The sequence below is a fragment of the Meleagris gallopavo genome, chromosome 2, assembly GCF_000146605.3.
Source record: "Meleagris gallopavo isolate NT-WF06-2002-E0010 breed Aviagen turkey brand Nicholas breeding stock chromosome 2, Turkey_5.1, whole genome shotgun sequence".
Lineage (NCBI taxonomy): Eukaryota > Metazoa > Chordata > Aves > Galliformes > Phasianidae > Meleagris > Meleagris gallopavo.
Genome location: NC_015012.2, coordinates 11,853,631 through 11,870,208, shown reverse-complemented (window position 1 = coordinate 11,870,208; position 16,578 = coordinate 11,853,631). Strand labels below are relative to the sequence as shown.

At 36.2% G+C, this 16,578-nt stretch overlaps 1 protein-coding gene across 1 annotated transcript in view; it reads left to right on the top strand.

Moving 5' to 3' along the window:
- LOC100548128 (1-phosphatidylinositol 4,5-bisphosphate phosphodiesterase beta-1-like) overlaps positions 1 to 16,578 on the top strand; it is a 383,894-nt gene that overhangs the window by 20,895 nt on the left and 346,421 nt on the right. Inside the window, 12 exon segments of the mRNA XM_031552677.1 lie at positions 324 to 405; positions 1,518 to 1,618; positions 2,245 to 2,302; positions 6,470 to 6,515; positions 6,518 to 6,577; positions 8,289 to 8,499; positions 9,090 to 9,183; positions 9,795 to 9,874; positions 10,344 to 10,428; positions 13,158 to 13,248; positions 14,167 to 14,262; positions 15,704 to 15,938. Coding sequence (XP_031408537.1) covers positions 324 to 405; positions 1,518 to 1,618; positions 2,245 to 2,302; positions 6,470 to 6,515; positions 6,518 to 6,577; positions 8,289 to 8,499; positions 9,090 to 9,183; positions 9,795 to 9,874; positions 10,344 to 10,428; positions 13,158 to 13,248; positions 14,167 to 14,262; positions 15,704 to 15,938 — 1,239 coding nt within the window.

Sequence of the window (16,578 nt, the reverse complement as noted above, 5' to 3'; positions counted from 1 at the left end):
GTCTTCTCGCTTGAAGAAACTGCTACTTCTTAAACACATTTATCTGTGCACGGAGTTGAAAAGATTCAAAATAATGCTTTGCAAAGCTTTGTATTGCTGTTCTTTTTGTGGTTCATCATTTTAGTGGATTTTCTAATGGATGGCAGGCAGAATAGTGCTACTCCTTGAAGCTTAAGCCACTTTTTCAGCCTCTCTGTTTCTTGGAAGATGCAAACATTCATCAGCTGAAGTCAGAGGAAAACATGGGCAGTAAAAAGCAAGAGACAGAGAACTGATTGTTTAAAAAGTGACTAACTTTTTTTTCCCAATCTTTTTTGTTTTAGCATTACCAGAACCTTTGCATCAGGTAAAACAGAAAAAGTGATCTTTCAAGCACTCAAGGAATTAGGTCTTCCCAGTGGAAAGGTATTTAGCAGTTTTGAATAACTTCTTTGTATATGAATAAACTGATGAATCATTCAAATTCATATCAGTGATCAAAGCCATTTAGTGTAAAAACATGCCTGTTGTTCACAAGTATTTTATTCATCACTTCAGGTTGCTTACTAAAAACAAGATGTATTTAATGTGCTTCATGATGCAGCAGTCCTTGAAATTCTCAAATAAGGCTTCTCTTCTTTTTTGTAATAACTGGTCCACTCCTCCTCCCCCGGCATTTATACAAAGTACTTGAATGCAGAATATTTTTGCGTGCTGCCCTCTCAGTTTCGTTTGTTGAGTTCCTCATGTTCTTTTCTCCTTTTGCTCCCTTACACTGAAGTGCTGCCCAGCACTGTCCTGCCAGCAGCCCCAGAGAAGTGACAAGTGACTGTAGTTATGACTGATTTTTTCACCCTGACTCCTGCCAAAGGTCTCTTCTTTCATTTTGGAGACTCCAGCCCATTGTCCTTGGCTTTGCACCTGCCAAGGCTGGTGAGAGGCAGCATTGCAAGCTTAGCAGCTCTAACTGTCTCTAGCTGGAGAGAGGAGTGTAGAAAAATGTGGATTCCCAGTGGACACAGTGCCTGACACTAGGGATGAACTTCCTCACTGCTGCAGTGCTCGTCTTGTTCAGTCAAGAAAGGGCATGATACTGAATGTGTAAGCTGAGCATTCCCTTCTATGGAAATTTCAAACACTCTTTTATAAGAGCTGCTTTGCTATTTAGAGCCACTGTACCAAATCTGAAACTTTTTCTTGAAATGCCTTGGCTTCAGTATAAGTATCTTGTAGTTAAAACACTATTGTGGAATTTCCAGGTTTTTTTTAAGCTCTTTAGAAAAATAAGTACTGGGTTCCATGTCTTTATTTATGTAGAATTAATGTGACTATGAGATCAGAATATAAGAATGTCAAACAGATCTCTGATAAAGACGAATTTAAAACTGTTTGCAGAAAAGATAAAATAAACTAAATAAAGTGCATAATGGGTAAGGAGCTAAAACAGTACTTGGTTGCTTTTTCAGATGTAAGATACGCTCTACGAGAAAGAGCATATTGTCTTTTGCTGAGTAAATGCACTTTGCCTTTTATTGCAGAATGATGAAATTGAGCCTGCAGCATTTACTTACGAGAAATTTTATGAGCTCACCCAAAAGATATGTCCCAGAACTGACATAGAGGACCTCTTTAAGAAGATGTAAGTTCAAATTGAATATAATCTTGCTTTAAACTGATTTTACAGTAATTTTAGTCCATATCTAATCATAACAGAACACAGTTATTATCTAACCTTTAATCTTAGTAGCATCAGCAGTATTTTAAGACAAACTTCAGTCTTTCCCCTTCCTTCTCTCTCAGATTGTTAATGTAAAAGTTCACTCTGTATTTAGAGCGACTTTCACATAAGTTACAGAAAGTGCCTGGAACTTGTGTTCCTCCCATCCCCATATCCCCACCCTGCATTGGCTTTATTAACTACCGTAATTTTAACTTGCTCCTTTAGGTGATTAATATAGTATGTTAACTAACTAAAGTAAGTAAGAAATGTGAAGTTTCAAAAGCTTCTTCCTTCAATTTATTCTCAGCTGGAGGGCTTACTTGCTGTTTCCTGAAGTAACATCTGTTAAGTTATAGTAATTTTGGGAGATATACTGTGCTGAGCATAGACAGTTTGTTTTCTGTGACTGTTTGTTTTGAGATTATACAGCTACTTCAGGTAGAAAAGTTGAAGGTTTTAAAAGTATTGACAATGTCAGCATGCAAATCATACCTACTGTAGCATCATATATGAAAACTTACATTCTCTAATAAATTTCTTTTCAGCAATGGAGACAAAACTGATTATTTAACGGTAGACCAATTAGTGAGCTTTCTAAATGAAGTAAGCTTTTTCATACATTAACTACCATACAAGTCTGTCTGCAGTGGCTTGCTTCTTCCAGTCTTTTCATTGCATGTATCATGCCATTATTTGCTATGCTTTTGTTCTGCTGATCTTTCCATTGTGGTAACATCCAGGTGCAAAAATCAGCTCCAACCTTACATGTTCTTGTGCTTTCTACATGTTGGCTTTGCAGGTTGCATCTGCTGATTACTTGCTGTTGTGTTATGTTGTATTATGTATGTTTTATAAGTTTTATAATGTTAGATTCAATGCATTTTTATTATAAATGCATTCCAGTATTTTAATACAAGAGATTATTTTTATCTTAAGGCCAAAGATAAATATGTCTGCTAATTTCTCTGAATAATAGAAAAAATAAAGTAGGCTTTTACAAACTTTGGTTTGATTCAATACAGTAGAATATCTATCTCTTACAAATCTAAGAGCTGAGAGGGTATTTTAAGGGCTTCTATATTATTTTTAAATAGTAAATGTGTAGCATAAAAGAAAATATTTTTATTTCTGTATTTCCAGATTACAGTTGATGGCAAGAGTATTATTTCTTAAAAATATTGTGTATGCAAAGTAGTTCAATAAACAGTGTGGGGGTTGGGGTTTTTTTTGTTTCTTTTTGCTTTGTTTTTCCTATTTCTAAAGCACAGTAAGTTATTTAAGACTGACTCGTTCAGAATTGCAAAACTAAATCCACTATTGTAGATTTGACAAGAACATACGCATAGAAAATAAATGCATTCTACCTGTGTTGGTACCAGTAGATTCTTGTTATCTGGAACATGGATAGCTGCTTTACTTCTCTGAATGATCTTTTTGGAGCCTCACAAAAAATCTCAATCTAAAATTATTTTACTATTTATTTATCAATCTATGTGTATATATATATATATATATGTATATATATATATCAGAAATATATTTCTGATATTTCTGTATGAAAACTCAAGCAATAATTTCTCCATATATCAACTTCAGAATATAGGTTTTTTTATTCAGCTGGGAGCGCATGCCTGATTCCAACCAAATTACATGTAAAATGTACTCAGAAAAAAAAACCAGAACATTAAGATTGTGAGATTAGCATTTCATAACTAATGGCAATGTTGCCCTTTAGTTGGTTACTAGAGTTCAGGAAAAAATAGTCAAATGGTTTTATAGAGGCACTTGCTTCTGACCATTTGAAACCAATGCCTTTGGCTCTGTGTTGTAGATATTCTGGTCTCTGAATGTATTTGGAGTTTAAAATTTAAGTCATGAATTAGAAGACACTAAAAAACCTGGATCTCACACCTGAAGCGATCTTTTCTGTCCCCTTCACAACAGGCCAGGATTGCAGTTAGTAATGATGTTTAAGGCTGGAAAATACAAAAAGTTTATTGTGATAATATAGGGGAAGGATTTGTTTGGCAGAGTAATTATTCATGAGAATCTTTAACCTAAATTAATTTGGATTCAGTTACCTCCTGCACAGGCCACAGAAGCTGTAAGCATTAGGGCTCTTTAAGGGAGCACAAGAATATGTTACTGGCTGTAAGTGGAGAGTGAACATCTTTCCTGGAGTTTTTCCAGAAGAACCGTTTTCTCTGTTTGACTTTTAAGTGCTGCTGGCTGACAGCTTATTTAATTATATATTGGTGTTAAAATTCCTGAGAAGTTTTAATAAATCTAATTATTGTCAGGCACTGAGTACTTTGCATAGGTGTTTTTTAAAGTTTGAAAACGTAGTAGAAAAGCAACAGAGATCACTACTATTGAGATTTGCTCCTGCCATTCATTTGCAGCAATAAATTATAGGCCAATTAACTGTCAAAATGGAAATTCAGTAGTCTGACCAGGATTCATCTTTTCTCTTGGGAAGGAGGTACGAGGAGATCCTTTTTTTCCCTTTCTTTCTCACTGCCTCTCCTCTTTCCCACTTTCTCCCTCTCTTCCCACCTCTCTCCTTCTCATTTGCTCTTCCTCTTTTCCATTCACTTGCTTGCTCTGTCTTTTTTTTTTCATTTCCACAAAAGGATGTCATTCTTAGCCCACTGCACAGAAGAAATTCAACAAATATGTAAAATTGATTTTGGCATAAGAGCTGCTTTGCATCTCAGTTTCTATCCTCTCAAATAGGAGACTGGAGGCCAGGTTGGAAAGGATAAATAATCTTTTCTCTTTCCAGAACTATGCAGGAGTCTTTTCTCTGCATATTTTTAGAATGTTCATTTTCATATGGTTAAGAATGTCTAGTGTAAAAGGTGTCCTGTTTCATATTGTAACCAGAACGAGCAAAAGCAGCTTTGCTGGACATACACAACCAGTCTTGGGGCATGTTGACTTTTTAAATGAAACATCATGCTTTTAGTTTTGATCAGCTTTTATGTTACAGCTTTTCTTGCCAACAAACTCAGTAGTGCAGAAGATTTCATAGGAGGCACCAGTAAACATTCTAGCTTTTTTTAAAATAACACTTTATCAGTTGTAAAATTTGCTTTCTTTTTTAAACTAAGTAAACATAAAAACATCCTTTTAATAAGTAGGAAAAAAATACATAATGACCAGTGATCATTGCAACAAGAATATTTTGCTCCTAGCTTCTTTTGATAATTCTGGAGACTCCTTCTCAAGAGGAACCTTCTTGCCTTCCATTTATTTTATTCTGTTTGCTTATGATTAATTATAGAAGGAGAATAGAAAGAGAACTTTTCTTGAATAAGAATCTTCCCTACTATTTCTTAACATTTTTTGAAGTAGAGAATTGTCACTAATGATAAAAGGTTTCTTATTTGTCACAGTAGATTGTGCTGTTGCATGCCAATGTATTGCTGTTGTGTGTTGCTTAGCAAGTTATGTCCTGCATCCAGCTGCTCTCATTTCATATTTCATCTGAGTTTTACTTAGATATCCAGACAGCCAATCTGTAGTGAATGAAAATGCTATAATTTAGATGCTACATACTGTCAGTAGCATTATTTGAAAGATCCCTCCTTATCTGCATGATTAAATTGGCATTGGTTGTAATTTCTTGGAATCAGTAAAGCACATTCATCAATGTATTGAATGTAAGAAAAGAGGTAAAGTGCTTCTTTTTGATTGGAAATCGCTTTTTTTTTTTCCTGAAAAAAATGCCAAAAAATTTACACATGAGGAATTACAGCAAATGCTGATACTGCTGTTCCAAGCCTGTCCACTCCAAAATGTTTATCACCAGTATGGGGGTGGCCAGTTACAGTTCTGAATTCTGCTTAAACTGCAGCTTGAAAACTGTGCATCTACTGGGGTAAAAAAAAATGTTTCCACAGTCATGTTTATTTCTTTGTTTTATTGCATCTGCTTATTTGCCACTACTCCATTCAGTTCTTTATATTTTAAATTTTATTTTAATGAAGAATCAGGCACACAGTGTGCAGCTCTAATCCAGCATGGAGGAAAACAAATGTTACATAGCACAGTATTAAGCAAAAATTGAAAAACTCGGCGGATTAGTAGGGTATTAGAAATCACTGCAAAATTACATCAAGAACATATTAATACTAAATATATTAAGAAATCCTAATACCGTAAATTTCTGTGAAACGAAAATACTTTAAAGATCTTTTAAACTGTTCGTATTTCTTCTTTTTTGAGTATTTAATATGACAATGTTTCTGCAATTCACAGATAATCAACAATAGTTGCATATCACTTAATTCGGACTTAAAATTCTTTATACTTCAGCCACAGATATTGCTGAAGACAGGAATTTTTGCGGAGATGTTTACTGTGCCATCAGTAAAGCCTGTCAGTTTACATGACATACGAAAAGGACAGGGAAGAAGAGAGAGAATTTATTAAGACAAGTTTAGCTATTTATTTTCAACATTTCATTGAGACATATACCATGTGCAGTCATTATTTTAATGAACAAGTAGCAGTAAGACCAGTTGTACAGTTAAAAGTATTTTGAAAGAAATCCACTGTGTGGTCAGACTGTATAGGTTTCTTACAAAAGCTGAGGTCTGTGTTCTGTCTAAAGCTGAAGTTACTGGTGGGTAGGATGAAAGTGATAGGGCTTTTTTTTTTTTTAAACGTCCACTTCTTTCTTTCTCATCTGCAGTAATGAAATGCTCTTGAATGACAGGCATGCACTGTATTGTTTTGCTGAATTCCACTGTTTTCTAACCTTAGCATCAACGAGATCCTCGGCTCAATGAAATTTTATTTCCCTTTTATGACACAAAAGAGCCATGCAGATAATTGAGACGTATGAGCCAGATGAAGACTTGAAGAGTAAAGGTAAATGTGGGAGGAAATTCAACGTTTGCTCTTCTTTTATCCCAGTGCAGTCATCAGGACAAAGAGATGATTTCATTTTAAATCGAGATGTTCCTTAGCATCTAAAGAACGCAAGAATTTATCTCAGCAGTGGCTTTATATCTCACAGTGTATTTTCCTTTCTTTTTTTCATAAATACAACTTTGCTGTTGAGCAAAATAATTAAACTTAACACCTTTTGTTTGGTTGCTTGTGCTCCGGATCACCTAGTTTAAGAAACAACATTCATTCACTACTCTGTAGCAAGAAGCAACTGACTCAACCAATGTTCATGCTCTGTAGCAAAAAGAAACTGACTCATCTTCAGTTACATTTTGGTAACAGAAGGGACAAGTTAATGCTGTGTGGTTTAGTAACCAGAGACTGCTCAGGAACACTGGAAAAGGAAATTCTTCCACTTGGTCAGTGCATGGCAAAAATGCAAAGATCAGTCTATTGATTATAGGATGCTGAGCTTCTTTAAGTTGTGAAGAGTTTAAGTTTTTTGTCTGCTAAAGTTTGAGAACCATTTTCTGCTTCAGCTTTCAGGTTGTCGGTGATCAACAAAAAAAATTCCTAAACATTAAATTCAATTTTCTCCCTTTTTCCTTTCTTCCAAAAATCAGAATCAGCTGAGAGGATTTGAATAAGACATTCCAGGAGAGTTCACCTCTGGCTGACACAAAGGACAGAAAATTTAAGCTCCAGTAGAGGATTTTTTTGAGAGTACTAGAAACAGAATTAAAAAAGCAGGTTTACTAGTATACTAAAGTTCTCTGCATAAGAGAAAAGCTGTCTTAAACCTAGAACTGCTGTGAAATGTGCCTTAACAATTGCTGAGTACTCATACGTGACCTTAGGGATTGCAGTCTTCAAATTAGAGCCAGATAACTCTTTGCAGTGACTCTCTGTGAGTAATCCCTTCTTCCCTACCTCAGATAATTTCTGATTTCTCTGTGTCTTGGCTGCTGTAAAAACAGATATTGTAGTACTGATTATTATTAAGTTTATCATTGCAATTTATCCCTTTATTTATTTTTATATTTTATGAAGCATATAACAACAGAGAAATAATGGAAGGATGTTATGAATTTTGTTCTCTGAATCACTGTCTGTCCCATGTTCGTTGTAGAAAATGGTTTGCTTTTCACTGTAAAAGAATAAAGCTGTATTTCAAACAGCAAACGTGAAAGTATCCTGGAGTTTACTAACATTTTGCAAATGAATACGTGCAGTTGTTGTCAGGGTACATCTCCACTTGTTTTGCTGAAAGCTTATCAACAGCAGTGTAGCACATTCAGTGCAGGACTAAACATTAGAAGGGAAAAGTACCATAGAATACTTAAATGTAAGCTCTCAATTTCTGGCTCACAAAATCCCAGAGCCCAAAATTGCTAGGAGTGTTCTGAGGAGAAGTCATTTGCCTTATTCACGTCCTATTGATGACTTAGGTCTACAATGGTAAATGCCAGATGTGCTATTTTCTTACACATCTATTTTATTTTCTGGAGACGTAGTAGCAGATTTTGCACTAGGGAGAGTGTTGCTGGTCACTGGAAAGGGAAAGCTATTTGCTTGCAGAAACCTGTGTAGACATACCTTTTGTGCTAGGGTTCACGTTCTGAAAAGTAGTTAGTATCCTTCTCACTATAATTTCTAGCAGTAATTCACTGTGTTTTCTTCTTCCTTCTAGGTCTCATATCAAGTGATGGATTTTGCAGATACTTGATGTCAGATGAAAATGCCCCAGTTTTCCTAGACCGTTTGGAATTATATCAAGAAATGGACCATCCTTTGGCTCACTATTTTATCAGTTCCTCTCACAACACGTATTTAACAGGCAGGCAGTTTGGTGGCAAGTCTTCGGTGGAGATGTACAGACAAGTGCTTTTGGCTGGATGCAGGTTGGAAGCAGTAGATATGTCTTTGTTATTTGTGAATAATATTCTGAACATACACCATGCATTTTGGTGATGATACATTGTAGAAGTGAATGTGAAAATGTAATACTGTGGTATATGAGACTTTATTAAGACTTCACAAAAAACATTGGAAGACAGCGGAACATAAAAATCAGGAGACAGGTTGTGAGAAAGATAAGTTTCATATCAAAACAAAAAATGGATTTTTGAAGCCTTCTTACTTTGTAATTAAGAACTTTATGAGTAAACAAGAATCAGCTTATGATTTCCTGCTTGATTTCTTGACATACTGATGTGTGTCACAGTTAACTGAGTAAGAGAATAAATTAGGCAAGTGCTACAATACTAAAAAATAATTATCATTCAAATGTTACCCTATGCATACTATATTTAAGGTAGTACTCCCAGTGTTATAAAAGCAATCAGAAATTACACATGTGCAGCTTAAAAGGGATTGTACAGTGACTCAAACTGCAGAGTAATTTACTCAGAACTCACTGCTCAGAATGTTTCTTGAGTAGCTCACCTGTACTGAAACACTAAGAAAGGTGATATTTTTCTTGTGCTTTTAGGTGTGTTGAGCTGGACTGTTGGGACGGAAAAGGTGAAGACCAAGAACCAATAATAACACATGGAAAAGCAATGTGTACAGATATTCTTTTCAAGGTAAATACCTAATCTCTCCACCTGGAATAAACCCCAGTAGGCCACCTGGACAAGAATCCATGCAGGGTACCCTCCCCTTCTGAGCATTTGCAATTGCTCCCTTGTGACAGACTGACAAATTATATAGGCATTGTTTCTTCTCCCCAGATCTTAAGGCTAATTTCTGACTTGCTTTCTATATCCCTGGGTTACTGCTGCTAACTTTTTTTGCCCCATATTATTACATCTTGAGGCTCCTTGCTCAGCAGAGAAAATATCTTCTCTATTGTCTGAGAAGTTCTTTGGCTGTAGAAACAGCCTGAAGATGCAGAACCTGTTCTGGGAGTGGAAGTTCTTCCTGTCAGGACAAGGTGGCAGACATCAAAGGTTGCATTGATGGGTTGCAGGTGAAACTGCAAGCACTTCTGGGTGCTGAGTGCAGATTTGGGTGGAGGGTGAGGGGGAGGAAGGGAAGAAAAGAGGGAATGTACAGATTTTTCTAGTTCTGATTTCAGTAGGCACATTTGAAACTCAGCTCTGTGTTTCTCAGGATGGGGAGGAAGGCAAAAAAGTCTTTCGTTGATTATAATTTGATTTATTCTAATTTTGAATCCTATTATTGCATTTTGAAGGATGTAATTCAAGCCATTAAGGAAACAGCTTTTGTTACATCAGAGTATCCTGTCATTCTTTCATTTGAAAATCATTGCAGGTATATAGTGTCTCTTTTTATTTTTATTTTTTAATAGTACAGTGGTTGAGAAAGATAATACAACTCAAAAGTAGTAAGATTTGAATGAACTTGTAAACTGTATAGGGCTATGCAAATATACTGGCTGTCAGCTGGAATAGACTATTCTTTAATGCAGTAGTCAATCTTTAGCTAGCTTAGTAATGGCAATATTTTTATCTGTGCTCAAGCTGTGAAAGATATTTGTATGTTCCATTAGCCATGTGGAATTCAGTTAATCTACTTTCTTGGTATTATTATATTTTTGTCTGTCAGATAATACACTTTTATTGACACTTTAATTACAGTAAAGTAATGTGTCTCAATTGAGAAAAATTGGGTTGTATATAATTTGGGATGACTACTTTCATTTGTGTTTTTCTGTTTTGCTGTATAATAGTGATTTAGATTTTTTAATATGTAAAAAATGAACCATTGTAATATTTTCCAGCAAATATCAGCAGTATAAGATGTCAAAATACTGTGAGGATCTTTTTGGAGATCTCCTGTTGAAGCAGCCTCTAGAAACACATCCAGTAAGTTATCTTGTGACAATGTGTCTATTTTTAAAATTAGCAATATTTGAAAGAGATGAAAAAAATTGTATCATACCACCTATAGTGGAATTGCTGATGACTGCCAGTCCTGTTCTTTCAAATATGACTAGTATATTTGAGTTTATACGCTGTTTACTACAAACATCTGATTTATTCAGTCTCTTCTGTACAAGGCTCTGGCAAGCAGCTTGGGGAAAGCCATTCCCTTGATGTGTGATGTAATGCCAGCTCCTATATAAAATACATCACTTACATTGTATTTCCAGGTCATACATAACTCTGAAATTTGTTAGTCATTGTTGAAAAACAGTTAATTCTAAATTGCACGTTCTCAGTTGAGGAAAACTTTTTTTTCAGCTGCACTTCGCACACTTCATGCTCTAGATCAGGCCTGACAGTCTAGTGGGGTAGCCCCCACTAGTGCATTAAGAATTAAGTTAAGCACAGAGAGTTCCCTGCAGTCTCATTTGGACTATTGAGTGCACTGTAATCTGCACGCACTTCACTCCCCTCTGCGGCAGGAGATAATAACAGTCACTCCTCCACAAACAGAATGTTGGAGTCTTTAATAACTTGTTATCCACTCCTCCAGTCCTTTCCTACTCTCCTAAGCAACATGCTTGCTGCTTGCCAGAAGTCACCCAAAACCTGCAAGTGCTCTTCAGTGGTGTGGGAGACCAGGGCAAAGAGGATTCTGCTTGATCTGTCAGCCAGCTCCTGTCTTTGTGAAGCCTTTCCAGGGTCCTTCTTGTATGATCATCTAAATGTTTTTCTTGGCTTTCCTTGCACATTGCAGGAACAGCAACTCACCAGCTTGATAATTATCAGGTTATTGCTATGAAAGGTGTCCCCAAAAGGACTAAACTTGTCCTGTTGTCTGCTAATATATATATGGCAACTTGGCACATTCCTCACAAATGACAGCTTCCAGCAGCTTTCAGGCAAATCTAAAACAGGCCAGAGGCTGCCATGCTACTGCCACAGAGTCCAGTATTTAGTCTCTACTGTCTGTGTTCCTTAGCACTACTGAGCCTTCTGCATTTTGTGTTTATTTCTCATTGTGGGTGAACTGAGTCCTCAGCTGCTCACAAAGCAAATGTTACAGAGATGGCTGCTTGAATTGTTTGTGAGTGCTTGTTTTCTGATACTTATACGGACTGAGGTGGAAAGAATCAAGAGAGAAATGGCAGTGGCTGCAGCAAATTTGTTTTTAAGTAAAAGCGAGTATCATCCAAATGGGCATCCAGGTATGCCCTGTGCATGGGGATGGGGATAAATGAGCTCTGTGATACTGACATCTAGTGGAATTACAACCCAAGCACTCTCAGAAACAGTTTTGATTTGTCTTTGACATGCCAAAACTCTCTCGACTGAGGTAGCTTGGTAGTTATGGGTATTGTTACCCTCCTATAAAAGAGGTTTACACCCATTCTTTTCAGATTGGGATAGGCTAGGTTTTTTACTTCATTGTTATTTGTCACCTCTACCTCTTTTATTGAGTTTCAAGTTGTGTGTTTGTTTTTTTGTTCTTTGTAGCTCAGGGTTGGATTTAAGGATCAGAATATTTCTTCAAATAATTTTTACTAGTCTTGGCAATACTTTCTGATCCTTATCATTTACAGCTTACTGGGAGCCATAGTCTTCTGCAGTGACTTCCCATGTAATATCTTTTATGTGTTGTATAATCAATGAATGTACAGATGTTATAATTATGAAATATACCAGAGAGTTTGGCTAAGCAGTTATTATACCAAAAGAGAATAGATAGAATGCTTATCCGTACCCTGGGCTCACTATGAAACTCCAGAAGAGATCCTTCCCCACTGGTGGTCAGCTCTTAAATGGGTCTAGGAGAGGTTCAGCCAGGCTTCTCCTTCTGCAGCACAGGTGAATGGCCTTCACCTGTGCTCCCATGGCTGACTCATCGCTCGCCTCAGGTGATCAATCAGAGGTTCAGGCGGTGATTCAGCAGTTCTCATACATGTGTCTAAGGTGGAAAGTGTCTTACTTATATCCAAATTTCTGTTTCTTTGCTGCAGTGATGTGACAGGACTTAAATCACAGGATTTTTTATTTTTATTTTTAGTTTTTTTACTTTTTTCTATATTATGTGTATTCTTCTTGCTCTGATTGGACTAAAACCTTAACTAGTACTTCCTATGTAAGTCAGACTTGCCATTTAACTTTTACAAATACTGAAGATGTGACCCTGTAGTCCTACTGGACAAAAATAGTGCTTGCCATTTGGGGAAGGACTGACCAGATTTTTTCATTCACTGGTGCCAGCCCTTTTTTACTCTGTATGTACTTGTGGACAGCCTCACTTGAATTATTACACCTCAAAGGGATGATATAAAGTGAGATATTTGGAGATCAAATTACAAAGATTACACTATAACTTGAATTGCAAATGAGCCATGGGGAGAGAGTGAAACTAGGAAGTCCTCAGATTACGTGTTGCAAGTTACATCCATGCCTATTGCTAGGCAGGAGAGGATAGGAGAGTAGGGCTGCTGAAGATGTGCATAGCTTTCCCTTGGGATAGGGAAGTAACAGAGGAAGCTGTGTAATTGCAGACTGATTCCCATGGTTGTGCCTGAGGTGGCACTGCTTTTTCACTGTCCCTTAAAATGGTTGTCCTAAATTCAAAATTCAAATGGGGTTATAAAGAGGTGAAATTAAAGTCTTTTCTATGAATTGTTTTACAGCTTGATCCAGGTAAAGCCTTACCTTCTCCTAATGACCTCAAAAGAAAGATTCTCATAAAGAATAAAAGGTTGAAACCTGAAGTAGAAAAAAGTAAGTAATCTTGTTAAATATTAAATTAAACAAAGTCCAGGTTGATTTGAATTGACTTTGTTACTAAGGTTGTCAAATTGCTTGTACACTGCTGTTAAAAATTAATTGTATGTAAGTGACATTTTGTTTGCCCTTGTGTTTCCTATGTCTTGCTGGATTCTAGACCTTGCTGTCTGTGTGTAGCATGATCATAGATAGACCTAGAAATGTAACTCTGGACTTTATCAGATTGCTGTTCAAGCTGAAATATAACAGAGATAGAATATCTTGTAAATTCTGCCTGCACTAGTACGTTTACACTGCTGTGCTTTCCCAGGATAAGCAAAAAATGAAATGGAATTAGAAAATGATCTTCTAGTTATTATTACCAGTTCTGATGTTTATCTTCTTTCATTAATAATAATGTTACTATATTAGTTTCTAGTATGGTTAAAGTGACAAACCCTGGTTCTTCCCCAGTAAAAGATAAGCATGGAGACCTTCCTCTAACTTCAGTGATACATTATTGTGTTCATTCTGTCTAGCTGAAATGCACATTCTGTCTTCCTGAAACACAGCTGAAAATTCAAGTGCATTGCCTCCATTTATATAGATCAACCACCAAAGAGGCAGCTCTCTGCTTATTCTGTAAGAAAGTGATACACTTGCTTCAAAGGCTTTTAAAATCTGTGAAAATATTTTCTGTAACTTCAGTGAGCTTTGAATACAGCTCTTACTGACCACTTTCCAAATCTAACAATCTAATGATGCTTATATTCCGTAATGTTTTATTGCTAACTGAAAAATTGATCTTAAAAATCTCATTACATAAAGGTACCTCTCAAGATCAGAGAATCATTTATTATTGTTCTGATGTATTTCATTGTGCTACAAACTGTTGATAACATGACTAATTTTTTTTTAATTTCTTATGAACAGAACAGCTCGATGCTCTAAAAAAGATGATGGAGGCTGGTGAAACTGCTGCTCCTGTGAATATCTTAGAGGATGATAATGAAGAAGAAATAGAAAGTGGTGAGGATTTCCTAGAAAAGGACTCTCGGACATTGCCTATTGTAAAACATGGCCACACAATCATGGTTGTGGCAGTGGCAATAACTGTGAGCTCAATGCATAACGATTTATATAAACTTCTGGCCTTGCCATCTCATCCCAGATAGGTACCACAGCTGTGGCAGGTTGTGGTAGAAACATGACCTCAGTTAGTACTTCATGATGATTTTTAAGTTCCTCTTATTGATCAGAAGTCATACTGTAGCAGCAACCAAGTCAATTTTCACTGTGTGTATATGTGCTGGGGATGAGGAGGGGAGTTGGGAATCTGTGGCCTTTGCTTTAAAAACAGGTTCTGTCTCTATTTTAAGCTTATGTCAGTGTGTTAGATTATTGCATTTTAACTGATAAGGATGAAATCAAGAATAGGATTTTTCTTGCCAAAATTCAGATATCTTCAGTGTTAGCATCAAGATTTGAGCCTGTGATGTGGAATGTGTTTATGGTCAACAGAGAAAAAAGACATTTCTAGGATATGACTCACCTCACCTCACCTCTGTCCGTGTTCAAAAGAGGTAGCTCAGGCACTGCCTGTATGTGACTGTACCAGTGTTCTGGCCTATGACTATCAGACACTGAATGTCCCAGCTTTAGCCTATCTCATGATACTTTCCTATCACAAAGCCACTGCTGTCAGTAGAGGTCACAGTGATTCAAATATGGTATCTGTTGCTGAAGTTCTAAAAAGACTGAAGTATGGTGTTTTTTTTTTAAAGGTCTCTTCATGTCTTCAGATGATGTAGGAGTATGGAAGAGATTTTGTTGCTTGGCAGGCTGATTTCCGCTGAAATACTTCTTTCCAATAGTATTGTGTTCTAGACTACCAAGGTGTTTGAATAAGCACTTATAGAATTATTATTTAAGTCCAACTACATGGTGTGGTTACTGATTATGTGCTTTTAAGAGACTTTTTTAGCTGCTTTGAGAACACCAGATTCTTACAGAAGATTACCCTAAAAGCAAATGGGAAGGATCCTCAATAGCAGGAGCACATGAGTAGAGACTGACTATGTACATGAGGGGTCTGGATGCAAATAACCTTTTATATACTTATTATACTTATCTAGAGAACCCTGCCTTCATTTCTTATTATTTCCAAAGCCTACATTATTGGTGATTTTTTTGTTGTTCTTTTTTTTTTTTATACTGTTTGATCTGTTGATCAATTGAGTCATTCAAAAATACACTAAATAAAATCTCCCTTACTAATTGTGTCAAAGACATAAGAATCTCAGATCAGCTGTAATAACTACTACATTTTTAGAAATCAAATACCTTGGATTTTTTATATGGAAATCTGCCATAACCAAAATTACATATTCAACTGTTGTTTGTTTCATGTTTCACATGAAAGCAGCATTTGCTGTGTTTTTTGCACTGATTCTTCTTTTTTTTTGTGCAGCTGACCAGGAAGAAGAAGCTCATCCAGAATATAAATTTGGGAGTGACCTTACTGTAGATGATTACAGTCAAAAAGAAGCTGTTGCCATCAGTGTCAAAAAGGTGGGATTACTTCTTACTTACATTTCTCTGGAAGCTTTCCATGGATGTAAAACACATTCTGTTTTGTGGAAACATCACAGTACATATTGTCAGAAAAGTCCAACGCAAGATCTTCACCAGATTCCTAATATTTAGCTTCATGAGAAGAAAAAAATTTGTGAATCAAAATACCGCATGTTTAGGTAGAGTACTCATTAAGGAAACAGAATCAGTATGTAGGAAAACTGTGTACAAGAAGTGAAGAATTTGACCAAAAATACTAATTGAGGGCAACAAGCAGTTTCTTCCTTCTGCTTCTGATATTTTACTTTGTATCTTGGTTTTAGAAACCTAGTATGAAGTGAATATCAGCTTCCTTATTTAGTAATACTTTCTTGCAAGACTACAAATTGTTCTCTATTTTCAGGGATTCCCTGCCTTATTCTTCATTGTTAACTCTTAGGGTAGCTTCTCCTTCCATCTGTAGTAATAAAGGCAAAATAGGAAGACCACCGTCCAATGGGGTGGTATGGTGGTGTGGCTATACCAGCAAGCCAGATGGCTTACAGAGTAAAAGTACTTTTTATTCTGATGATACCTGGTTTGGTGCAGTTTAGTGTTTAGTAACAGAATATTATTTGGCAGTAATTAGATACTGAACACTGGAATTCAAAACTGCTCTGGCACTGAAGGTATTATTGCTTCTTGTTACAGGAAAACAAAACAAAACAAAAATTAAGTATTAATGTACCTTATTAGATCATATTCCTCTGCCACACAAGTATTTAAGCTTTT